Source organism: Seriola dumerili, unplaced genomic scaffold, assembly GCF_002260705.1.
Source record: "Seriola dumerili isolate Sdu_G_001 unplaced genomic scaffold, Sdu_1.0 BDQW01000017.1, whole genome shotgun sequence".
Taxonomy (NCBI): Eukaryota; Metazoa; Chordata; class Actinopteri; order Carangiformes; family Carangidae; genus Seriola; species Seriola dumerili.
Genome location: NW_019174272.1, coordinates 6,505,268 through 6,531,324, shown reverse-complemented (window position 1 = coordinate 6,531,324; position 26,057 = coordinate 6,505,268). Strand labels below are relative to the sequence as shown.

General features: G+C 40.7%; 1 protein-coding gene across 3 annotated transcripts in view; it reads right to left on the bottom strand.

Annotated features, from left to right (window-relative positions):
• Positions 1-2,178: 2,178 nt before the first annotated feature.
• LOC111230928 (multivesicular body subunit 12B-like) overlaps positions 2,179-26,057 on the bottom strand; it is a 38,549-nt gene continuing 14,670 nt past the window's right edge. The window contains exons 7-10 of one of the 3 annotated variants that reach the window (XM_022757828.1): positions 17,973-18,031; positions 6,855-6,910; positions 6,342-6,401; positions 2,179-2,393 (exon numbers count right to left, since the gene is read on the bottom strand). In XM_022757828.1, the coding sequence (XP_022613549.1) occupies positions 2,352-2,393; positions 6,342-6,401; positions 6,855-6,910; positions 17,973-18,031 (217 nt within the window). In that variant the 3' untranslated portion in view covers positions 2,179-2,351. Of the gene's footprint in view, positions 2,394-6,341; positions 6,402-6,548; positions 6,634-6,854; positions 6,911-17,972; positions 18,032-26,057 lie in introns of those variants that run through there. The other 2 variants (XR_002665464.1, XM_022757835.1) reach the window with 2 other exon arrangements.

Sequence of the window (26,057 nt, the reverse complement as noted above, 5' to 3'; positions counted from 1 at the left end):
TTAAAATCATCATTTTCCATATCATAAAGTGGAGTGAAAGGAAAACTGAAACCATGTGAGGCAGCTTTTTGATGGGTGATGCTGGGCAGGGCTCGTGAGGGAGTTGTGGTTCTGAGAGCAAGATTGCTCTGTGCCCATCTGGAGAGTTTGGCTACGCTGCTGCTTCACTCACCATCAACACAGAACGCCCGACTAATGATCAGTTTCACTCTAAACACTTACATCTGACCTGCAGAGCTAATGTCAGACTCAACCTGCTGTCCAGCTCTGATAACGGCAAGGCCCTCAATGTTGCTAACACAGGACATAATACTCACAGGACATAATGCTATATTTTTGCAATTGCCAACACTTCCCATGAAAAGACTTAAACCAACAAGTAGTCCGCATCTTAATATTTTTAGCTTCCTTACTTGTCTGTGGCACTCAGCCCCAATCACATTTGCGTCTAGTGAAGATGTAAACCTTTTAAAACAGGCCAGGAATATACACTTTTGTTGTTTTTAGCCAATGTTACTCAAACAACGGTGAATAGAGTGTTTGTAGAGGACTATTTTGAGCTGAGGATTAATATTCACTTGGTGCTTTAGTGAGTACTTACAGCAGCAGGAGGTGTATGTGGGGTCAATTCAAAATAAACAATTTCATTGTAATGAAGGAGGTTTGGCTCATCCATGTGTTTTTAATAATAATTTTTGGACAAGAATGAAGGTCTACTGCACGCAGGAATATGATATATTTAACTAGGTAGTTGATACATGCTAGTAAGATCCCTCCGTTGTTGGTTTCGGTCTTTTCATTGGATTTTAAATAATATAAAAGTAGAGAATATAATCTAACTTAATTGAAACAAAACATTATCTAAAAAAATGTATGGATTAAGTCATTAATATAAATACTAATATTATTCAATGTTTCAAAAATTCTTCTTACATACATTACTTTAAAGAGTAATGGTGGAAAATGGAAAATTAGCACAGCTCCACCTTTTGCTCCGACAGACTACATACGAATCTGGATACATATGGCGTACTGTTTATATGCACTTTAAGTGTAGCAGGGAGGAGGGCTGCTGGAGCCTGTCACTGCGCTCTAGGGCATCACTGACATGAGTGTCACCTTCATGAAGGAGCATGAAAGCTGTTCCCTCTGCAGAGGATTCCTCAGACCGTCGCTTTGATTTCCGCAGCAGAACAGAGGAGTTAACACAAACGCTGGTAGAGGGTTGTCATCTGCTGTGCGCTTCATTAAACACCTGTGAATACCAAAAGCCATTAGGAATTTTGGTCAGGAAAAAAAAAATAAAATAAATAAATAAATAAATAAAGAGTACCTGCGCTGTTGGCAGAATGCATAAGTTCACAAACTTAGCAGGAGAGTCTAATTAACAAGAGGGACATTAATCCATTAATGAGTTTCTAATACTAATTACACCTGTAAAAATGTGCAAATGGATTCTGACAATTTAATTAGTTGCAAATGACATGTGAGTGGGAGTGAGAACAAAGTGATGTTTTGGTATCCAAGTGCAAATTCTGCTTCTGTATCTGGCAGTGAAGTGGCAGCGAGGTGTTGTTAGCTTGTTAGAGAGAAAATATACTCTTGTGTTTTGGGTTTATTAGGGCTAAAGAATATCACACTATGCCACACTACAGACAGGACTAACATATTGCAGAGCTGAAACTTACTGTTGTTCTATTCTCAAAGATCTGACTCAGTAAAGGAGTCACAGCTGACGTGGGTGGGCATCTGGGGTAAAAGGGGCCCGTGTCTCAAAGCTCTGCTCGCTGTTGCCGCACGTTGCTCATGATAAACTTTGTGATGGAAAGATGCCTCTGCTGGAAAATGAACTTCAGAGGGGCCTGTCAGTGTGTGTGTGTGATGAGGCTGCTTCTCTGTTCCCTGTTGTCCTCTCTGGCTGCGACTCACTGCCAGCACGGCCCTGCTATTCTGATGAGCAAAATGTGAGTCACAGCTATCATACTTTTATCATTCAATCTGTTTAATTTGAGCATGAAACTATTGTGAACACTTCTTTTAAGACTATCTGAGTTAGATAAGACACAACACACAAATTTAGAAAAGCCACTCTCTAGATAAATAAGTTGAAAATTTTCTAAAATTTAATGTTCAAAGTTGAATATTATCAAAAATATTTCAAGAACTGAACAATTTACATAGAATCCATTAAAATAAAAAATAATTTTCTGTCTAAAATCACAATGTATACGTTTTTTACGATATATCCCGTATCTTCTTCAATAGTACATTGTTTATAAATGATCCCTTTTGTCCATTGGTACTTTTCCAGTCCATGTGGCTCTGTCAGCTTGAGAGGGCTGGGAGTAAAGTTACACAGCAATGCTTCGCTCTGTGCTGAAGTTGTAGTGAAACTGTGGGAACAAGAAGAAGAAGAAGAGGAAGTACACACTGATGATTCAAAGTAAATTGTGAAAGCAGAACAAAAACAGCAAACTGCACCAAACTGCATTTATGTAATGATTAATCCCAAAGCTCCCGAAAGCTCCCAAAAGCATACATTTATAAGAAATGCTGCAGTAAAATTCAGAATCACACAATTAGCACCATTATCTACATAGTGTAACAGACTGATAGCAGTTGAACCATAGATTTAAAACATAATGGTTTAATATTATTCACCCTTTTGGAAGCCACAAGCATAAAAGTAGCCCTACAGCACAGTGTTTAAGTGGTCATCCAGGCTGAAGACTGAAAAGTATGAAGAAACACTGCCCCCCTCTGGGAGGTTGAGGATATGACTATAAAAAGCAACAGGGCTTCAAACATTCTTGGCTTATGTGGCATTCAAAGACAGAAAAATGTGCAAAAAAACAGACTGCATGAATCATTATTTTAACTCCCTTCTTTTGAAAATATCAACTTCTGCTACCTCTCATCCCCAGACATTTGCTGCTTTGGTGCCACAAGCCTGTTCTGTCCTATTATGGCACAAACCCAAATATAAGACATGGAGGTTACACCATTTAAGGTCAAAGGTATCGCTTTGGGCCCCAATAGAGAACATGACAGATCCATATGAATAACTGTTTCTCTGCTAATGTTATTATAAAATTCAGAGCTTCTGCTATCAGTCAGTCAGTTTTTAGGTTCACAGCAACCTCTAGCCTCAAGTTAGCTAACATAAAAATTCTTGAGTTTCACACAGTGAGGCATACAGATGTTAAATGTGGGGGAATGGGAGCATTGGAGTGGTATTTGGTGTTTGGTATAAGCAGATACTGTGACTTAGATGTAGTAGAATCTCTATTGGAAGAGAAAAAGTTGGATCAAGCGTCCTCAAAAACATTAGCAGTTCCCAGCAGTGCGATAACTTAATCCATTTCTTCATATTCTTTCAATACAGATCATTAGGAAATGATCAAAAGAAAGACAAAGTTCCAAAGGAAGGTGATTGAGGTAACTAAATATTCTACACTAAAAACACTCACTTTTGATTAGTTGATGGTCAAACTTTCTAAAAGAAAGAGTAACACATTCATGTTGTTGGAGGGTGAAGCTCCACTGGTTGAACGATTAAGTTTTGTGACATGAAGTACTGCTCACTTCACAAAGTTACACTGTTGTATTACTGCAACACAGCACTAGGTGATGCTGTATGATCACTGAAATAAGTTTCCAAATCTCCAGCAGAAGCCACGGAGCCACGATGGCTGAAACCGGGTTCTCTCGATCAAAATACCACCTTCCCCGATTTTCATCTACTTGAGGGGAAGCTGCAAGTTACCCAAAACCTGTCACATATCACAAGCCTGTTAGTTGTGAAGAAATCTAGCCCCCCTCCACCACACTAAAATTCAGACTCAACATCTGGCACAGTAAATAAATAATCCTGTGTGTACGTGTATATGTGTGTGTGCGTGTGTGTGTGTGTGTGGAGATGATGGATGGGGGAATGGGGTGTTATCAGGGAGAGCATGTATCAATGTCTGCCAGTTTTACACACAGGCTGACAGGACAGTGACACACTGGAACATGGGCGGCAGTCACCCAGACGAGCCGAGCTTCATTTCCTGTCCCTGCTCCACTGCCAAAAATATGTGACATGTTGTCTTCATTAATTCCACCTCTATTTGGAGCTCTCCCTCTCACACCTCTCACATACCCCTGTACACCACTGTCCCTCCATACATTCACAGGGAAACACATGCACACACCCCTGCACAAGCATACGCAGGCGCAGGTGCGCGCGCGCACACGCGCACACACGCACACACACACACACACACACACACACACACACACACACACACACACACAACTCCCAACAAACACTGAAAAACAATCATACATAGGTGCTAATGAAAATCTTGTCATGTGTGCATACAGTCTTCTTTCCACCCTAGCATACTCCCTCTGCAAATCATTAGCCAGCCGCCAACAACATTTTTCAACAGAGCAAACTACATAAAGATGTCACTTTAAATCGCTTACTAATTAACACTTAAAAAGACACAAATTAGATATGCGTGGCTAAAAGCAATTATAATATCCGCAAGTTTTGCGAGTCATTTGGGAAATGAAAAGAATGCCTAATTGCTGGAACCAACATCATCCGAGACATGGCTTAAGTGATGCCTGTTAGGAAATGGTCTTATCTACAACTGTGGCTGTGATTACAACAGTTTTCCTCAATTACATGTGCATATGTATAATTCTAGAGAGTACATCTCTCTCATGAATCTATATATTTGAATGGGTTTAGAAACGAAGCAATTAGACTCTGTGCCAAAATGCCACTAGTTTCTAAAGGGGGGGGGGTCTGAAAACCCCAACAGCGAATGCATGGACAGTGACCTCTTCTGGACAACAGAGGGAGAAATTCACCCACCAGCATTTAGAAAACTGGGATACAGTTTCATACTAAAAACAGCCTTTTTCTGAACCTCAATATTGTGACTTGTTTGGTTTATGAGCCACTTCAACAGAAGCTTTGAGACAGAAAACATAATGGACGTTAAATTTATAGTGTAACGCTGACAGAGAAAAACAAGCACAACTAGACAAAGAAAAGAAAACATTAAGTGCTACAGACGTGTTTGCGAGAATATTACCAACTGTATTTCCAGTCCTTGTTCTGCAGATATCATCATGGGATAATAATAAGAGGAGAGAAGTAAAAATAACACAATGGTGAGGGATGTTTCCACTTGGAAACTAATTATCAAGCTAAGCTGTGACTTCATCCTCATCAGCCTGGCCCCACCATTAATCTTGTGCTGTCGTCCACTTCACTAAATCCTGTGTGTTACACTATCTCACATTTACTTCATCAGCTCCAGCGCGGCTGTAATTAATGATTTCTCATGCCCTTCCCTTCCCTTCTCCAGCTCAGCTCACCATGTGTCCTCCTGCTAATCACACTCTCTCAGAAGAAAGGAAGGAGGAGAGGGAGAGGGAGAGGGAGAGGGAGAGGAGAGGAGAGGAGGAAAAAAGACAAGAGCATATAGAATGAGCAGCCAGCCTGTCTCCACCCTGGACACACATACACAGACACATACACACCATTAATACCTGCGCTGACAATGAGCTTCATTCAGATGACCATATGACAAGATGGCGACTGTGTGATTTGGATAGTATGTGACAGAAGACAGAGGCAGAGTGCAGAACAGACACCCAGTTTGATGAGGGAGTGTTTGCTCTGTAACACATCTCAAACCCAACAGCACCTGTTCTTTTACAGTGGTCTGTCACTTCCTGGCAGTTCTGATACCAAGATACCGTGCTAATGAGAGAGAAGGGGGGTTGTCACTCTCTTTAAAGCGCACACACACACACACACATGCGCCCACACACAAATACAGCACCCACACCGACTCTCTTTTTTTTTTTTTTTCCTTCTTGCTCTCACAAACACATGGGCTCTAAAGAAGGAGCTGCACATAGATGATTTTCCTCCGACTAATGCCCGCAGGCTACAGTGTTTCATGGTCTCTACATTTTTCATTACTGAAGATGAAGCTGATTGAAAACTTAAAAAAAAAAAAAAAAAAAAGTTATAAACATGCAAAATCTGACCAGAAAAAAAAACTCCTCAACATCTCCAGCACTGTGTGAGATGCTAGATTGAGCTGTTTGAGGGAAGAATTGGGGGATAAAAGTCAAGTGTTTTGGAACAGGAGACGAAGCTTTTAAGAGAGAATGGCTGCCTAGCCTGGCCATGCTTTTATTCAATTGGGGCTTAGTGGAGCCAACAGGGCCTCGCTGTCTCAGACACTTAATTACAACCCCAAGACCGTTTGCTTTGCATTCTGGGCCAGCAGCGTCAGCGGCAGCCGAGCGTTGCAGCCTCTACTCACTTCCTCCTCGATCTCTGCCAGGGATTTGATCGTAATGCCCATTAAATTGACTTGCTGCATCTGAAATCAAAAGCAGGGAGAGGAGGAGGGAGAAGAAGAAGGAGAAAAAAAAAAAAAAACACACACAAGAAACATGGCGGTTAGGCTCATGGCTAAGTAAGCATGCTTAAAATCTTTAATCCTCTCCCTCTCTGTGTCAATACAAACGGGGCTATAGTGACAACCGCCGCCAGCCAGCCAAATGGACTACATTGAGCCAGCTCTGCCTGACTGCACGCATTCATCACTCAGTCTGGAGGAGAGGAAAGCAAAAGGAAAAGGAAAGGAAAGGAAAAGGAAAGAAAAAGGAAAACAAATGCAAAGAAAATGAAAAGAATGGAAAGTAAAAGAATGGTAAGAAAAGGAAAGGAAAGGAGTGATTGCAGTACAAGTAACTATCATTACCACTCTCATATTACACATAATAAATAAGTAATTTCACATTTTGTCACTAGTTACTCAGAGAATTTTTACCTCTTTGGGTTTGTCAAAAAACTTCTGAGAGATCACAAAGGGCACATCATCCAGAGCTGCAAAAAACATAAGAAAAAAACAAAGTTTTAGTTCGACTTTTTAAACAAAAAAAAAAGTATTACTACCCAACTACCTATTCTTGATTCTGAGTATTTCCACAAGAGTAAACGTGGGATTATAAAGCAGAAAAGCTATCAGCATCCCCAATCCCCCCCCCCCCCTACACCTCCCCTCCTTCCGTCTATGGAGAGAAGATGAAAGGCTTTTTTATTCTCCACTGTATTTGAGCACCTCCACTCCTCCAACCCAGCCCTTTTCCAACCCTCTTCCAGTTTAATTACTCTTGATTATTCCCGATTCCGTCTTGTCTGAGAGATGTTCACCTCCGAAACAAAGACACACTCACACTAGGCACAGAAAAGTGGAAAGAAGAGAGACAAAACATTCACCAGATATCAAATTTGCATGAAAATAAGCCACACTGTTCAGCCGGCAAAAAGTGGATTGAAATGAGGACTTGCCAAGAGCGTGGTGGTATAATTAGCATTTGACCAAACAAACGAGCTTCAACAGAGCTATAATTAAGCAGGCCTGTAATTAAGTGTATGCCCTTTATCATAATGATCGTGGTTAAAATGGTGTGATGGCTGCCAGTTGATTATTAATGGTGTAACCCCGTACTGCTTGCATCCTGCACTGGAATCAAGGTGTCATGACTGTCAGGCTAGAGAGCAGCCCTTTGTTTATAAAATACATTAGGGCCCAAATTAACACAGGGTGACAAGGGACACAAAGCCTCTCGTTTCCAGACTGAAGGGAACACTGCAGCTGCTCAGCTTCATTATAAAACTCCCAAATCTGGAAGCACAAAACTTCTGCTGCCGTTGGCTTCGACAGGAGCCCCAAATATCAAGAGGCCAAGCTTCCAACTGGTGTTCTTTTACCCACAGTCCATCAGGCCGCTGGCACAGGAAAAGGAACTCATAAATGTAAGCCGAAGCTGTTCATGAGTCATCGCTTTGGAGCTGACACTCCTTTTGGTCTTTCCTGTTCACAGCAATATTTAAAAGTATGAAATTCTAAAATATCCCTCACTTTGACACTTCCTCTCCTCTCTTGGATATTACACACATCCATGGTTTGGCACTTTCCACACAAGTGTAGTACAATGTGATCTTTGTAATCAAAGCACGACCCTCACCCTCATGTCTACAGGAAAGCTTATTTAGTTTCTTGGCTTCCAGTCATCTCCTACAGTAAAAAACATAGTAATAACAAGAGTTCGCAGTGGTCCACCGTGCTTTGAGCTAAATGCTAACATAAGCATGCTAACATCCTCATAATAACAATGCTAAAAGGTTGATGTTAAGCAGGTTTGTTTACCATGTTCACCATGTTAGTTTAGCATGTTAGCATTTGCTAATCAGCGCTGAAAACATTACAGCTAGGGCAAATGGGAATCAAAGGACCACTAAAGTTATTACAGTTCAGTTCATGAAGGAGACGTTAAGTGTGTTTACCAAATTCAACAGGAATCCATCCCAATAGTTGAGATATTTCACCCAAGAGCACAAATGTCTACTTCATGGTGGCGCTTGAGGAAAGGTCACGTGATCACCAAAGTCATTAGGATTCATCATCTGAATGTCTCTACCAAATTTTATGGCAATCCATCCAGTAGCTGTGGAGATATTTCAGTCTGGGTCAAAGTGGTGGACCTACGAACCAAGTGATGGACGGGCCTTAAGACTGACACTGCTAAAAAAAAAAGTGCAATGAGTGAAAAGGTTTAGCCCCAGCTCCTTTTCCACTCACCCAAAAGCAAGTGCAACCTCACTGTAGCAGCTTTGGGTGTGTGGCTGTTTGGAGCAGCGAGGAGGAGGAAGCCAGGGTGATCGGCTAAGCACGATGGCCTGTTTAAACTCATAAAAGCAAGTGAATAAACATGCTCTACTGTGTCGCTGGGAGCACCAACACCACAAGAGGTAGGCAGGAAGAATACATTTTAATCAGCCAGCTACAGGAAGCTGAGATTGTAGCTGCTGATGGATCTGCGTGGCATGGACAGATGAATGCACAGAGTTGAAGGCCAGAGAGTTTCTTTATTGCTCAAGGATTGCATTTAAAACCAGATCTCACTTTGTATTCCTCCACCATCTATACTAGAGAAGCTATCTTACATCCAGACAAATGGAGAGGCGCGGGAGATGACTTGGTGGTAAGGAATGAATGCTGTACCGTGGAGAAATCTGAAGGTGCAAAGGGCAAAAATAATGTAAATCCAATCTTCTGACCAGAAATCCCACTATGAAGCATGTTCCAGCCTCTCAAATGGCCGGGCTACAGTCCATTAACTCATGAGTGTACTGCAGTGTGGGGAATTGGGTAGTTATTTGGCATTGGGAGTGTATGAGAGCAGTCAATATGAAAACATCTGGCAGGAATTTTGGTACAATGACTACGTCTATGATGATGATGATGATGATGATGGTGGTGTTGGTGGTGGTGATGATAGTGATGATGATGCCGGCGGTGAGTGCAGAGGTGGCGTTAAGTAAGGAGGACCCTGTGGCTTGAGTGATTGTAGTGTAAAGAACGGAGTCAGCACAGGCCCCGTGTGGATCATTGCCTTATTAATGGCTCCGTCAGGTGCGATGAGCAATGGCTGCATTGTCATCTCCAGCCCCTGGGCACAGATGAATGGCTGTTTCAGGGCGGGAAGGGCTCCCTCGTACGCTGGGCTGAGCACTAATCCCTCACTCTTCCATTGTTGGATGCACTGTCACCCAGGACTTCAGCAGCGCCATACATTGCATTTCCAGGGCTCTAACAGACATGGCCATGCACACAGCCGTACATACACACACACACACACACACATAAACCACAGCAAGTTGTGCTCCGACACTGACTGATGGAAAAATATGCGTGGGTGATCGAGCATACCCCATATTACCTGAACCACAACTCAAGAGTAACACTTTAGGAATGTTGATGAACTTTTATTTTACACTTCACTAATTCAGCAGAATTGCATTGATCTCTGTCTAGTATGATTACTTGGGTGAATCTGTCTCGCACCTGAATTAAGTGAGAAAGTCACAGCTAGGGCAATAATCTGCGAGTGCGAGCGAGCATCTATTACAATTTTTTAACTCATGATTGAGCTGGTTTCTATTGTTTAGTGCCATAAAATAATCAGAAATAATAAGTAAAGCTGCTCAAAAATTGGGTAGAGCTTTATCTGGAAGCTTCTAGATTTCATATTCCAAACAACTGGATGTTGACTTTTCTCTATGTGTACCCAGGCTAGACATTGCAATACCTTTCCTGTCGGTGTGACTCTCAATTTGAGGTGGATTCTTTATGCAGACCATGGAGATGCTATTCTAGTTGCAGACCCCGCTCTCTGTCACCTCTGCAGATAATGGTGAGTAGATGAACAGAGAGCTGGAGGAGGACCCCCCTATGCCCACTCACAGCCCTTAGCCCCACTCTGACATGAGAAATAGTGCCCAGGCCTGACAGCATCTCGGAGACATATTGTAGTTTATTTTGTCGTCCGGGCATGCCATCTGTGCCATTCCAATAGAGGGTGTGTGTTCAGGCTGCTGCAAGAGAGAGGGCGCGAGGCTCTGGGTCCCTCAGTAGCTCTGCAGCCACGGCAGGTCATTAGTCAAATTGCCTAATGAGAGAGAATACAAATGGCCCCCTACCCTGACAGGAGGAATTTTGGAGGTGTCAGAGCTCCTGACCCGTGCTATGAGAACAGATGATAGCGAGTTGCTATTTTCAGATTCTTTTAATGACTATGGCTCTATGAAACCCATTCTTTTTCTTTTATCTTTTTCCCGCTTTTTCAAACCCTCTAGACAGATGAGTGAAAAAAAAAAAAAACTTTTCAATATATTAAAAATCTCACTTGCAAAAGTGGAAGTGTAACTTTTGAATTATTTAAATGTTTACTGGGGAGTCAATTAACATTCTAAAATGCGAATAACATTTACACTAAAATAGATCATGGACTGCAATGATGTTGAGTGTTTCTGATAATCTATTTTTATTTTTTTCTGCCGGCTGTTTGCAACTTGTTTTCCCTGTCTCGCTGTAGTGTGCGCAAGCTTCTGCTGCAATTCTCCTGACAGCGACTCAACTATTTTATACTAAAATATTAATTATACTTCAGCCGAATGTTAAAAATGTAAACAAATTTAAATGATTTTTAATGGTAAGAGTAGTATACGAGACATGCAGTGCATGCATGCGATTATTTTTACATACTACAGGCTGGGCTAAACACTCAAAAACTGTGGAGGCAAAAGAGAGAAGAACAGAGTGAAAAGAAGCTGAATCATTTTACACGAGCTTGCTGTTTTGCCCTCAATGAAAATTATTTCACAAAACAAATGATACTTTTACCATTTTATCTAGAAAATGTGTTGTATTACCTTAGGATATGCTCATTTTGTTGTAAGAATACTTGTGGAATGTATAAGATGCACCAAACATTGTACTCTGAAATATAGCCAAGCAATAGCATCTCATAATGGCCTTTATAGTCAAGTAAAGCAAAAATAAAAAACTTGGCAAAACAAACAAAAAAGTGGCATATTTACACATACACTGATATTGAACTTACATTTTTTTTTTTTTTGTTACCGGAGATGCAAAATGGCAAGCTTATGTAGAATGACCCACTTACTTTTCCATCTGTGACAAGCAGTCCTTGAAATCTGGTTGTGGGTAGGGAGCCAGGCGGCAGTCCCAGTCGGGCGCTGGTCCATCAGTCTTCCAGAAAGTGGGCAGAGCCAGCAACACCTACAGTGAGTTGGCCACAAACACCTCTGCATAACACCAAATACTCTGAGGAGGTGTGTACATGTGTGATAACGTCTCCAAAACGCATTCATGTAAGTTAGATGATATTGAGTCTATATGAAGAGTAGGCTGTTTAATGTTAAGTACCAAAATTGTTTGGTCACTCGATATACTAAACTTATAAATCCTGTTTTATAGTTGTTTTTTTCAGAGCACGCAGTAATGGAGAAATACTGGAGGAGCCCTTTTCTGCTGGCTGGCTATTGAGCGCTCTCATGAAATTAAATGGACAATCAGACTTTAATCAGCAGCACAGTGTCTTTTAAGACATTGCCATGGCACTGGCATTGATCCCCAGCTGTGGCTGCTGGTAAATGTGCAGCAGAATGTGTGTATAAATGGGGTACGCCTCTCTGGACAAGTGTAAAAGCTGGCAGAGGGCTGACAGTAAATTGCATGTGCCGGATGGGACACAGCAGAAGGCACAATTACACAAATCCCCTCTTAATTAGCGGTTCTGTGGGCAAACTAACCCGTAATGATGCAAGGGATGTGGCGAGCCCCAGAAATCCTAACAAGAAACACTCACCAGCACAGGAGACTGGGTCATATGGCCCCGGTTCCCCTGAAGTAGGGACTGACGCGTGATCTGTTTTGATCAGTGCAGCTGCAGGAGATGATTCCCATGTTGCCCTGCTCCCCACAACCCCTAGCCCTCGCTGAGCTACTTGCCCTCTGGACTGTGGGTAAAGCAGCAGGCCCTGTGTGGTTGTGGGTGGCATTATTAAGTTCTCCATGCTCACAGTACCAGGCAATGTAAAGTGGCATCTCACACGGTGAGTAATGAACTGTGCCAGAGCGGAAGCAGGAGGGATGACAGCCAAAGAGGCCTCCTTGGCAGCCACTAACCTGGGCATCCACCAATTTATCATCCCCTAGAACCAATCCACCAATGCTGCACTGCCATTTGTCATTAATTATGCTAATAAGGACACCATTACTCTCCTGATGAAACAGGCAACTGTTATTAGTATAATGCACTTACAGTTTCATACATGTGCATTTGCTTATTAGTTCTACTGTGTGGATAAGTGTACTTTGAAAGGAGATATTTTCCATTGCTTAAATAAAACTGTTAAACAATGTAGTTGTACCCGCTGCAGAGAAGTGGAGGACTTTTCTGTACACGCTAATTGACTATTATGAAATGACAAAGCAACAACTTCATAATCACGCACTGCTCCCTGCACCCTAACATAAAAATGGCCACATCTATGTAAAGACGCTGATGGGTTTGAACTTTTTCACAGCAGACTTTATGGCTCTAAGCAAACCAGTCTGAGAAGAACTATTTAATATAGCTTCTGGGAGCCCCAGATGCCCTTTTCCAGAACGACTTCATTCCCAGAATCTCATTGTGCTTTCTAAATCACACCACAGTATGTATTAGAAGATCATTAATTACAAACTTAACAAGTCAGCAGAGCCATTAAAAGATCTTTAAGGCATATTTGACCATAAATCTCCTTAAACTATATTTAATGACTGGATTTTTGTGAAATATTTTTTATCAAGTTCTAATTAGATGTGTGATAACAAACCCTGCTGTACATGGGGCAAATGAGGGAGCCGTGACAGGCCCATCCATTGAGGCTGTCCACGTCTGGACACTGAAACTAATGGAGCACTGCTTCTATCTCAGGGATGGATAGAAAGCAATGAGGGATGAGACTCCAGAGTCCAGTCTGGCCTGCAAATGCAAAGCCTTGTAAAGTCTCTTATTTGACTGTAATAAAGGTCCAAAAAAAAAAATGCCCGAGGGCCTCCAGGCTCCAGTCAAAAATTCCATTAGGATTTATACAGGATTAATTCCCAAATACTTAATGGCACCACCACACTGGGATCGATCATGTTTTGCTACCAAACCTGTAAAGTCAAATAGAATTTTTGACAGGATGAACTCCAACAGGATTTTCTTGAGATGGCGTTTTACCTGTTAGAGAGGAAAAGAGCTTTTTGACTGGGGAGATAAACACAGACTATACAAAATAAAAGACTTCATTTTCACACAGCTGACTTTGGTCGCCACCGAACGGATTTGCTTTGACATGTATCAGTGTTTTTCATTGAGATCAGCAGCTAAGAGGATTTTAAAAGACACACTAATAATTTCCAGAATCACAAGAATAAAAACTGTAGTAAATGTAAGAAATACTTCTTCCATAATCTCCACTAACAAACAAATTTTTTTTTTGCAGATCCAGAGAAGTACATACACGCACTGTCCAGACTTTAGCAAAATTATTCCATGTTTTTTTGGTTTTTTTTAAGCAATTTCTGACTGTATTTCACTTCATGACACTGACAATAATTCTCCTCTCTTTCTCAGAACTGCTTACTGGTTTTTTGTATTTTTTTCACAGTTGCCTTTAACATAGAATTTTCTTCACAGCATGCTGGTGTGAATTTTTAATTTACTTTTGCAGTATTCATCCCAAAACAATGACACTATGCTGCTATGTCAATATGGAAAATGCACAAAAAACTAAAACTGAATTCAAGTAAATTTGAACACGCTGTAATTTACAAGAAATTATAAGATTTCAGCACACCTTTATATCATTAGTTGCTGGGGGTAGTAAACAGTTTTAGGACATGAATGTACAGTATGTGTGTGTGTGTGTGTGTGTGTGTGTGTGTGTGTGTGTGTGTGTGTGTGTGTGTGTGTGTGTGTGTATATGTGTATGCATTAGGTGTAAATACTATTCTTCTGCTGAACCTCTCTCTCGCTCTCTGTTTCGCCTTTTGCTGACCAGGGGAATTAAGAAGCAAAACGTGGGTTTTAAGAGCGTTCCTTTCATGTCTTGATGTAAGCTTTGGCATTACTTCAGACATCAAGATCGGTTTCATAGAAATCCCATTCCATCCAAAGTAAAAGCTCGGCAGTAAATCTGCCCATACCTCCCCCATAACACTTCCATAAATGATTCATTCAGCTCAGTTTAGCTGATGCAAAACAGAATGTTAGTGAGTTGTGGATGGAGCCCGAGCTGCGAGTGTAGGACCAACCCTGCTGCTTAGTAATTTCATCAATCTCTGGGAGAGAAAGAGAGGAGAAAAGAGAAAGAAGAGAACAGCGTACACTAATAATAACTTTTGTGTCACTATCCAGAGGTCGTGTTTTTTAATCCCTCAGCCTAAAGAATTGTGTTATTCTAAAATATAACCCCAGCGGTGCAGAAGCAGTTGAGATCCATCACGGTTTGAGATAAGAGCCGGCTGATCTCCTCCCTCTGTACAGCCTCGCCCAGAACTACACAGGGAGATAAGATGGAACTTTTGTTTGAAACCTGATGAGAACCCTCTTAATGAAAGTGCTGCGCCAAAAATAATCTTTTTTCTCCATGTTAGTCAATCAAGAAATGGTGTAGTTGGGGGAAAAAGAGGAGAAAGAAAGTAATTTTGCATAATCAGTGAGCACCATCTGGAACAATTAACCAAATTCCACAGAACTCAGAGGATCAGTCATATTGGCTTATTAAAGATCCAGAATTATACAAGTAATAAATCCTTGGAAAAACGAAGCGTACCCCTGCCTGTCATGACTATTTTAACTTCAAATACAGTGGAATACTTGATAAGGCTGAAAAGAGGAGATTAATATATGCAAATTATGTCGAGCATTTAAAAGCCCCCCAACAACTGTCTCGTTTTTTTTTTTTTTTTTTTTTTCTGTCTCTTATTACAGGGCTTTATGTTTTATTCATACACCAACTCACCTGTCATTTCATAAGCTATAATATTATGAGGGTATTATTAAACAGCATAAAGTGGAGCTTTAATTGGAAAGCTCCATTGCATTTTCCAATTATTTGCAGCAAATTAAAAGCAGATGCACATAGTTTAATAAGAATTCTAATATTGTTTCCTGAAAATCAAAAATCACTGTCATCCTGCCAAGATATTTTGCAAACCCAAGTTAATTTTGAGCCTCCTATTTTTTTCCTCCTCCTCCTCCTCTGAAGGATGAACTGTCTGGTGTCTGTTAATTGAAGTTCCTCTAATGGATAGGGAAATAATTGCTCTCCATATTACGTTAGATCAGGGCCAATGTCAGGATTTATTTTTGATTAATGCGATAGATATGTAAATGTATTACTTTTTATTACGTTTACCTTTTTATCAGGTGGATGTCTGCTGAATACTATATATTGCTCTGTAGGTAATGAAGAGAGACGGCAATGCAACAGACTCAGCGTCACATAGGTTTTAGACTTTTTTTTCCCCAGCACTGTTACATTTATTTTTTATCAAACATATGCTTTTTAGACACATTTCATGAATCCAACTTTAATTACCTTTAAAATACCCTGCTTTCCTGTCAATGTGTGAATAATACACCTAATTGGCAAAGGGACTTTGCATGGATCAAAGAAACGCTGGTAAAGAAAAGCAAAAGGTTGGAGCTGCTATGAAAACTTGATAACTTTTCAAATGAGCTTGAACTGTCAAGTCAAAGAGGGCTGCAAAATAAATGTGAATTAGTTTTTAATATTCTGGTAATAAATGTCAAAGCGCCTGCACATCACATCTGTACATGATGTGACTGCAGATGACAGATTTCCCAGACATGTTACCTCTCCTCCCCTCAACTCGCTTTTTTTTTTGTGTTGGGGTTTTTGTTTTGTTGGGAAGTGACGGAGGGTTTAATCAAGAAAGCAGGCAATTCATCAATCCTAAAGAAGGCGCCTGTACAACCCTGACAGAGCGCACATGGTTTTAGACCAACTCGAACCTGGCCAGCTGTCAGCCCACACACACACACACGCACACACGCACACACGCACACACGCACACACGCACACCCAGGCACCCCCACACACACACACACACACACACACACACACACACACACACACACACACACACACACCAGAGCTACCACCACGCTAACAATTAACACAAATATAGGCTGTCGGCTACGACCTCACACTTGGTCTGCAGGCTATCACATTGTTAATGAAGGGAAGTTGCGTTCTCTCACATTCACAGTGTGATGCTGTAAGGCTGACGAGTACACAGTCTCAAGCAATAAAGCGAGAAACATCTCAGGCTAACTACATTATCCTCTTCTCTTTACAATCTCACCATCTCATGGAGGGACACATTAAGGTAGAAGAAAGAGGGAGTCTGTGCACCTGCAAAGGACAGCTTTCTGGGGATAAATGATGACTGCTGGCAGCGCGCTGTACAGTATGTGCATGTTCTTCAGTGTCACTCAAAGCCCGTCCCAGTGGAGGAGTCGCACACCAAATGCCACAAACCATTCAGCTGTGTGTTAATGTCGGCTCCTTCAGGGCCACACTTTGCACACTTGTCTTGACTAACTTATAATATGACTGTCAGACCAACACAATGATGTGTTAATCATTTTTTAGTCAATTATGCATTTTTCTTGTTTCCTTTTCTTTCTTTTTTTCTTCTTTTTTTTATACAATGGACAGTGTTCAATTTGGATTCAGAGACTTTACAGTTTAAATTTAGTTTATGTAATCAAAGCTGTTATATATCAATTTGTACATTTTAACACTAGACTCGTATTAAAGAGGCTGGGTGTAATATGGCCATAGCCTGGGTGTGCCTGTGCTGGAGCAGCAGGAGGAATCCTCACCACATGGTGTCTCTCTCCAGCTGGATAAAAACCTGCCTGCCTCATTCACCTCGTGTGGATCACACGCTCTTTAAGGCTGGAGCGTCTCAGCCGGCTCTGACTCTGTGGCTCTGAGGCTGTCATAGCTAAGCTCTGCTTCCAAACGAATTAGCCTTTCTGCTGTTTTAGTCATGGGGCATTGTACTGTAGTCGAGTTTCTCCTTGACAAAGAGAAGGGAATTCGTCCAGTGCATGCACGGTACATATGTAAGTATGGCATGTGATGGATCATCTTTGACAGCTGTTAAATGTTCTCTTGAGTGTAATGCAGAGCTCTTCTGGGAAGTCACGTTCGCTCAGATAAGCAAAGCTCTGTACAGTGTCCATCAGTGAGGAGATCTAGACACAGAGCGTTTGTAGATCAAGTACCGGAGAAGCTTCTTTTATGTTCAGGTAGAGACAAAACTGTTTGTACAGACATGCAGTGAAACATAGGAAGCATAAGTACTACATTTTTCTCCAAAATCACAGCTTCACTTTAAAGGAAGATCTAATGCAGCTTGGGTAAACTATTAAATTCCTCTGACTGTCTATAGTGACCGTCATAAGTGGTGCTGACGTGCATACATTTAAAGTGTGAGACCTTTTACCTGACATGGTGTAGGTCCCACTGCTCTGATGCTCATACTCTGGCCTGTTCGTGGTCCTCCTGCAGGCAGGAAACAAGTAACATGTTCAGTCAACCGATCGATACTATTTTATCGACAATCATGTTAAAAATGCCCCAAAATGCATGTAGACTTTGTATTTGACGAGAACACTTGTGATCCACGACACATGCCTCACACATTAAAATATGACACAGGAGAATTTATTTTGCATTAAAGCATGGGGAGGCTTTGTGATCTGTCTACAGGCAAAACAGAGCAGTGAAATACCAGGCTGAATGTGAAGAGGAGAAATATGGTAAAAGTTAAACCGTGCCTCAGCTGCCCAGGGGCTCAAGCAGACCTTTAACGGGGGGTTTGGAGCAGGATCTTGTTAATTCTGGAGGAACTGAGAGATTCCATTATTCAAGGGAAGTCTGTTTTTTATTTTTTTTTTTCACCGTTTCATGGCCTTGTATTACAGAAAACAGCACAGAATGCACTTTGTGGGCAGTTGAAGTTAACAAACCATATAAGATTGAAATCCTCATCAATCAAGCTATCATGAATTACACCCTGTGACTCACCCCTACGGATCGATAAATCCACAGCAAGCAGGAAAAAAAAAAAAAAAAAAAATTCACAGCTTCAAGTGAGAGCTGCATAACATGACATGCTCTGAAGGGAACGGTCTGGGATGGCATTATAAAACAAATGATTTTATAATGATAATGCAAAGCAGTTGGCGATGTCATTAAAAAAGTGAATTGCTTTGATTGGAGGACACACAGGCATACAGTAAGAGTTGGTTGTTAAAGAGAAAGAACAAGGCAGACAAGTGGGACAGAGGAGGCAGGGAAACAGCGCTGAATTATAACAAAGTCGGGACAGATTTTGGAAGTGAGCAGGTGTGAAGTTGCAAATAATGAAGTGTGTATCATGTTCTGTATTTGGTCTGTTTATGGATAACATAATCAATCTTCGCTTGCATGGGGTGTAAAATCCAAATTTTTAAAATTTAAGACAGATCATATATTCTCGGGGTGCTGCATGTGAGTTGCGGCTTCCAAAGCCTTATCTCTTTGGATGAGATAAATAAATGCAATAATTTCCATCAAGAGCAATAAAACAAGACTTCTGACAGGCTGTGGTATTTATGAGCTGAAGCCTGCAACTCAGATTTATTTGCAATGAAAGGGTCGACTTTTCCCCTCCTCATTTACATCAGCATTTGGCCATGTTAAATCCAGGCCAATGGTGAATTTTTAAAAGGTTGGCATCAATCTTGCGGGAACGATTGCCATATTCAACGCAGACTTCTTTTACCTTGCAAAGGTTGATTCCACTGCTGAGGAAGAAAGGTACACATCTTTCAAAGCACGGATACATCCCACGGTCTGATAACGTGGAAGGAAATGGTTTAAATGTCTTTTAAGGCATCTGCGTTTGTGTTGTTAAATTAGTACTGAGAAGAAACAAAGAGAACAGAGAGAAAAAGAAATTATTAGGTCTGGCTGTTTATCTATTTATGTATCTAAAGAGTGAAAGTGGTACTTTAAAATTCTAAACACTCAGTGTGAAACCTGGGAAAATGTGCTCAAGAAATGCTTTTCTACTGGCAACCTCCAGGGTCGTTTTTCCCATCTGTCTCGAACACAAACTGTCTCAATCCAAACTGGTGATTTCTAAATACAATTTTAGGTGCATTGGAGAGGGTAACATATGGCAAATCAATTAGACAACTAATTCTTAAAACAAAAACATTGCAAGTGCATTTGTTAATCAACAGCAGTGTTGGGGCTCATATTATGTCGGCCACTGGAGTTTTGACAACAATTAATCCTCATTTCAGGCAAGGAGAGCCATATTGACACATATTCCTAATTTGAATATTCAATTACAGTGTAGTTCCTCATCAAATTATAGTAAAACTGGGAACACGGCCTGAAAGATTTACGTAATTACAACGCAGATCAAGAGTCTTATGTTCCCTTGAAATCTGCCAGAGTTAAAATCATATTAGTGCTGTAAAGCGAACCATGACACTAAGGATTACTTGACAACATGAATTACAGTTCAGCAGATTTTTTTTTTTTTTTTTTGTATGGTGTTCTTTATGTTGTTCCACATGGAATAAGGAAAAGAGTTGTCTGCCCAAAAAAAAAGGAGAAGGAGAAGAGAAAGTGGGAGAGACAGTGGGGACAGACAAGTGGTAGTCAGTGGAGAGGTAAGATGAGGATGAGAGTAATATCACTGAAGAGCCAGAGCTGCGATACAGAGAGCTGGAAGCGCTTGTTTTGACACACATCCAGCCTTCCCCGTGACAACATCTCCACACCTTCCTCTATGTGCCGACAGTGCTGCTTTGTGGGAGCTGCTTTCTCACCCATCATTATCCTCCTTTAAGTTTGGCTGTCAGGTGGTTTGTAAAAGAGGATCTCTCTGAAGTTTGGTGGCAAATCACGAACAGTCTGAGCCATAGACTCTTAGCTGATCTTCGGTGTATTGCGGCACCTATATAGTTCCGACCTCCTGCATGCATCTACGAGTACTCGTTGCCAACTTCTTCCGAGCACAGACAAAGTAATGAGTGAGATTGAGCTGGGAATGAATGTTTTCTTTCAACACTCAGATGGAGAGATCTGTCAGGCTGGACACACCTGACCAGTCACAGTGTCATCTTTCTCTCACGGAGTCGTGTGCAGCTGGGCAGTCTTGGTTAACCAGCGTGCAATGAAAGCTGATACACTACTCCTGCAGAGCTCGAGCAATGTGTGGTGTGGTCACAGGTGAAGACCAGAGCAATCACAAAGCGTATTGTGATATGCAATGCCATTCCTTGACAACTGATTTGACTCTCTAGACTTCACCTGTTAAAGAAAAGCCTGCTATACGATGGAGAGAAAAAAAAAAGATACTTTGCCTTGACATTTTATCGCTGTAGCAGTTTGATTTCAAAAGTGTCCGTGTGTACAATAGCCTATTATTCTAAAGAGAATGTCAAAACCTTGATTCTGCAGTGAAAGCGAAAGACAATTTGCAATATTGTGACAAGGCTAGTTTATGCTAGCAGTCACTGTAGAGGTCAGATATCAAGCCTCGCAATGACAGTTTTATTCAGGAGAACAAATGGCGGTTTGGCCGGAGAAGGAAGGAGGGGGATACTTTAGCTGGACATTAAAAGGCTGACCGGAATGGTGCAAGGTTTTTTCACATTTATAAAGTCAGGGAGTGGCTGATACGGTCTGTTTTGACCAGATACAGCAAAGTGGTTTGCACATCCGGCCTGCAGCTATGAACTCAAAAGAAACACTGTCGGCTGGTTGAAACGCTTTAGACAAACTTGATATAAAGAATACACTTAAACACACAAGGTTCCATGGCATTCTGCATGGAGACGAGGCTGCTCAACAGGCCTAACTTGCTCAGTGTAGTGCAACACCTGGGCAATAAGAAATACTATTTTAGGCTTCAGTGTCATCCTTCGATTTAAACTTAACTATTCCCTAAGATTCTTTTTGTTAACAGCTTTCCTGCAGGCAAGTTTGAATTTTCAGACTTTTATCACGCACACAGGAACTTGCCAAAATTTATTACCGCGAATCAACAACTCACTACCAACAAAAGCAATTGAACATAAAAAAACGGAAGGGACAATATGACCTAGAATTATTTTATCACTTTTTCCCCATCAGATATAACACCTGAATCCTTCATTATATACATTAGATTTAATTAGAGCGGCCCTGGGCATGGATTAGTGGCAGAAAAATGGGTTTGGATGGATTAACCAATTAAGAATGGAATTAAGTTTGCTTAAATAAATTCATCGATTTGAGAGAAAACTCAAACATATTTTTTGATATTCAATTAATCAGTTAATGAAATGAAATTTCCAGGTTTGGGAACTGGTTAAACAGCCAGAACACGCAATGAGAAGATTCACATTAGGCTGTGGGAAAGTTTTTACAAGGAACCAAATTTCTATTACTTTTTGACATTTCATTACACTAATTGATTAATGCAGAAAATTGAGCAGATTTACTCAATGATGACAATAATCGATTAGTTATAGCCTATACAATTTTCCTTTTTTGAAGTTCAGTTCAAATAAATATCTATCCCATTCAAAAGACAAACAAGCCTCTACAGCTGTCAGCTGCTGTAAGCAGTAGTGACAGGACCTTGCTGCAGGTCTGATGAGTGCTGACTGAAGCTCCAACCCACAAAAAATGATGGAACAGCCTCCCTATTTGCACAATCACTGTTTTTGCAACAAACCCATTTTTAGTTTTGTAAGTGTGTAACATCTCTGACAGCCAACAAATCCGCAATACCAAAAACATATCATAACTAGAGCGCTTCTCCTTACAGCGGGCCAAGAGAAAAAAGTATTTTATGAGCCTTGGTAAATTCAATTTCAAAACTCTTAAATACCTCTCCAGGCCTTATTTTGGAGGAAACTGAATCAAAAGCTTTTTTAAACTTTTCAAGACGCTTGCAGATATGCCTGTTTAATAGCTGACAAAACAATACAAAAACAATTCAATCAACACCTTAGCCTTGATGCAATAAGTGTGTGCATCCCATAAATGACTGCAACACCCTGCAGTTGTGTGTACCCGTGGCTTCTTGCGCTGCCTGAAAAAAATAAAACAAACTGAATTTGCAGTGTTAACGTTTGTAACATACAATCTATACAAGCTCCTCAACTGCCTAGGCCAACGTAACATCTTGAAAGGGATCACTGAAGCTTTCCAAATTATAAGGGTCCATTAAAATTTACACATTATGAACTGTATTTAAAACATCTTTTCCAACTGACTGTAAAGAGGCACTTAAATTCTAAGAGTGCTATTCTCGCAAAGGCCATAAAGTTGTTATAGGAATAGCCTGAAGGAGGCATGGAGGGAAGAATTTTCCTCTTGCATTGAATTGAAATAAAGTAATAAGTGGGGTGATACTGCAGAGACGTTTACACTGTAGTCACACTGGTAGCAACTGTTACTACTTAAGCAATCAGGGGGCTTGAGGAACTGTTTATAAATTAACTGTGTCAAAACCAATCCTAATCTGTGAGTGAATAACTACAGAAATATTTATAGTCTGTAATGTAAATGGCTTGTCCTAAAGGTGCAATGTAACTACAAAACAGAAAGGATGCCAGAATAAACAGTCAAAAGAACTGCACATGTTCTTCCTTTTAGAGTATTTTCCATCCATAATGCAACTGACACATAAGGACGGGACTGTGGGCAATTTGACAGTGGCAGTTCTTTGACTGTTTTATCTGGCATCCTTTTCTGTGTAGTTACATGCACTTTAGACAGCCATACATACAGCTATAAATATTTTCTGTAGTTATTTCACAGTCACAGATTAGATGGTTTTTGACACAGTACAATTTTATAACAGTCCCTCAAAGCCCCTGATTGCTTAAGTAAGTACAGTGTACAGTTACTACAGGTGTAACTGTCTCTGCAGTATCACCCCACTATACTTTATTCATATTCAGCAAGAGAAATTCTCTCCTCCATGCCTCCTTCAGGCTATCTATAACAACTTTATGGCCTTTGGAGAATAGCACTCTTAAATTTAAGTGGCTCTTTACAGTCAGTGGAAAGATGTTTTAAATACAGTCAATAATGTGTAAATTTTTATGACCTTATAATTTTGAAAGCTTCAGTGATCCCTTTCAAATGTTACGTTGCCTCAGGCAGTGAGAGCTTTGTTAGAGTTGTGTACAAAACGTAAAACTGCAAATCAGGTTGTTTTATTTTTTTTTCAGCAGCGCAGAGCCACGGTACACACTAACTGCAGGGTGTTGCATCATTATGGGATGCACACACTTATTGCATCAAGGCTAAGGTGTTGTTTTTGAATTGTTTTTGTATTGTTTTGTCAGCTATAAACAGGATATCTGCAGGTCTTGAAAAAGTTTTAAAAAGCTTTGAATTCAGTTTCCTCAAAAATAGGCCTGAGAAGGTATTTAAGAGTTTGAAATTGAATTTACCAAGGTCAAAATACTTTCTCTTGCCCGCTGTAAGGAGAAGCGCTAGTTTATGATATGTTTTTGTATGCGATTGTTGCTGTCAGCAGATGTTACACACTTACAAACTAAAAATGGGATTGTTGCAACAGTGGATTGTGCAAATAGGAGGCTGTTCCATCATTTTTTGTGGGTTGGAGCTTCAGTCAGCACCATCAGACCTGCAGCAAGTCCTGTCACTACTGCTACGCAGCTACAGCTGTAGAGGCTTGTTGTCTTTGAATGGGTAGATATTTATTTTAACTGAACTTCAAAGAATTATGGCTATAACTAATGATTATTGTCATCATTGAGTAATCTGCCAATTTTCTTCATTAATCAATTAGTGTAATGAAATGTCAAAAAGTAATAGAAATTGGTCCTTGAAAACTTCCCACAGCCTAATGTGACATCTTCTCATTGCTTGTTCTGGCTGTTTAACAGTCCAAACCTGAAATTTCAATTTCATTAACTGATTAATTGAATATCAAAATAGTTGATTTTCTCTCAATCGATGAATTGATTAGCAACTTAATCATTCTTAATTGGTTAATCCATCCACCCATTTTCTGCCACTAATCCATGCCCAGGCCGCTCTAATTAACTAATTATATAATGAAGGATTCATTGTTATATTCTGTTGGGAAAAGTGATAAAATAATTCTAGGTCATATTGTCCCTTCCGTTTTTTATGTTCAATGCTTTTGTTGGTAGTGAGTTGTGATTCGGTAAATTAAATTTGAGTCTGTGTGGTGATAAAATGTCTGAAATCAACTTGCCTGCAGGAAGCCTGTAAAAAGAATCTTAGGAATTAGTTAAGTTAAATCAAGGATAGCCACTGAACCTAAAATAGTTATTTCTTTTGGCCCAGGTTGTTGCACACAACCTGAGCCAAGTGTAGGGCCCTGTTGAGCCTGTCTGCCATGCAAATGCATGGGAACCTTGTGTGTTTAATGGTTTCTTTATCAAGTTTGTCTGAAGCGTTTCAACCAGCGACAGTGTTCTGTTTTGATTCATAGCTGCAGCCTGATTCAACCACTTTGGCTTGTTATCTGTCAAGACAGACCGTATCAGCCACTCCCTGACTTTATAATGTGAAAAACCTGCACCATCCGGTCAGCCTTTTAATGTGTCCAGTAAAGTATCCCCTCCTTCCTTCTCCGGCCAACGCTGCCATTTGTTCTCCTGATAAAACTGTCATTGCTGAGGCTGATATCTGACCTCTACAGTGACTGCTAGCATAAATTAGCCTTGTCCTAATATTGCAATTTCTTTCGCTTCACTCAGAATCAAGGTTTTTGACATTTCTCTTAGAATAATAGGCTATTGTACACACGGACACTTTTTAAATCAAACTGTACAGCGATAAAAATGTCAAGGCCAAGTATCTTTTTTTTTTTTTCTCCATCGTATAGCAGGCTTTTTCTTTAACAGGTGAAGTCTAGAGAGTCATCAGTGTCAGAATTGGCATGCATATCAATACGCTTTGGATTGCTCTGTCTTCTACCTGTGACACACCACACATTGCTGCAGCTCTGCAGGAGTATTGTATCAGCTTTCATTGCACGCTGGTTAACCAAGACTTCCCACTGCACACGACTCGTGAGAGAAAGAGACACTGTGACTGTCAGTGTGTCGCCTGACAGATCTTCCCATCTGAAGTGTTGAAGAACAATCATTCCCAGCTCAATCTCACTCATTACTTTGTTGTGCTCGGAAAAGTTGCAAAAAGTAGTGGAGATCAAGCAGAGGATGCGGAGCGGTGCCAGGAATGATCGAATGATCAGCTAAGATCTGATGGGCTCAGACTGTTCGGTGATTTGCCACCAAATTCAGAGAGATCCTCTTTTCAACACCTGACCAAACTTAAAGGAGGATAATGATGGTGAGAAAGCAGCTCCCACAAAGCAGCACTGTCGGCACATAGAGGAAGGTGTGGAGATGTTGTCACGGGAAGGCTGGATGTGTGTCAAAACAAGCGCTTCCAGCTCTCTGTATCGCAGCTCTGGCTCTTCAGTGATATTACTCTCATCCTATCTTCTACTTGCTCCAACTGGAGG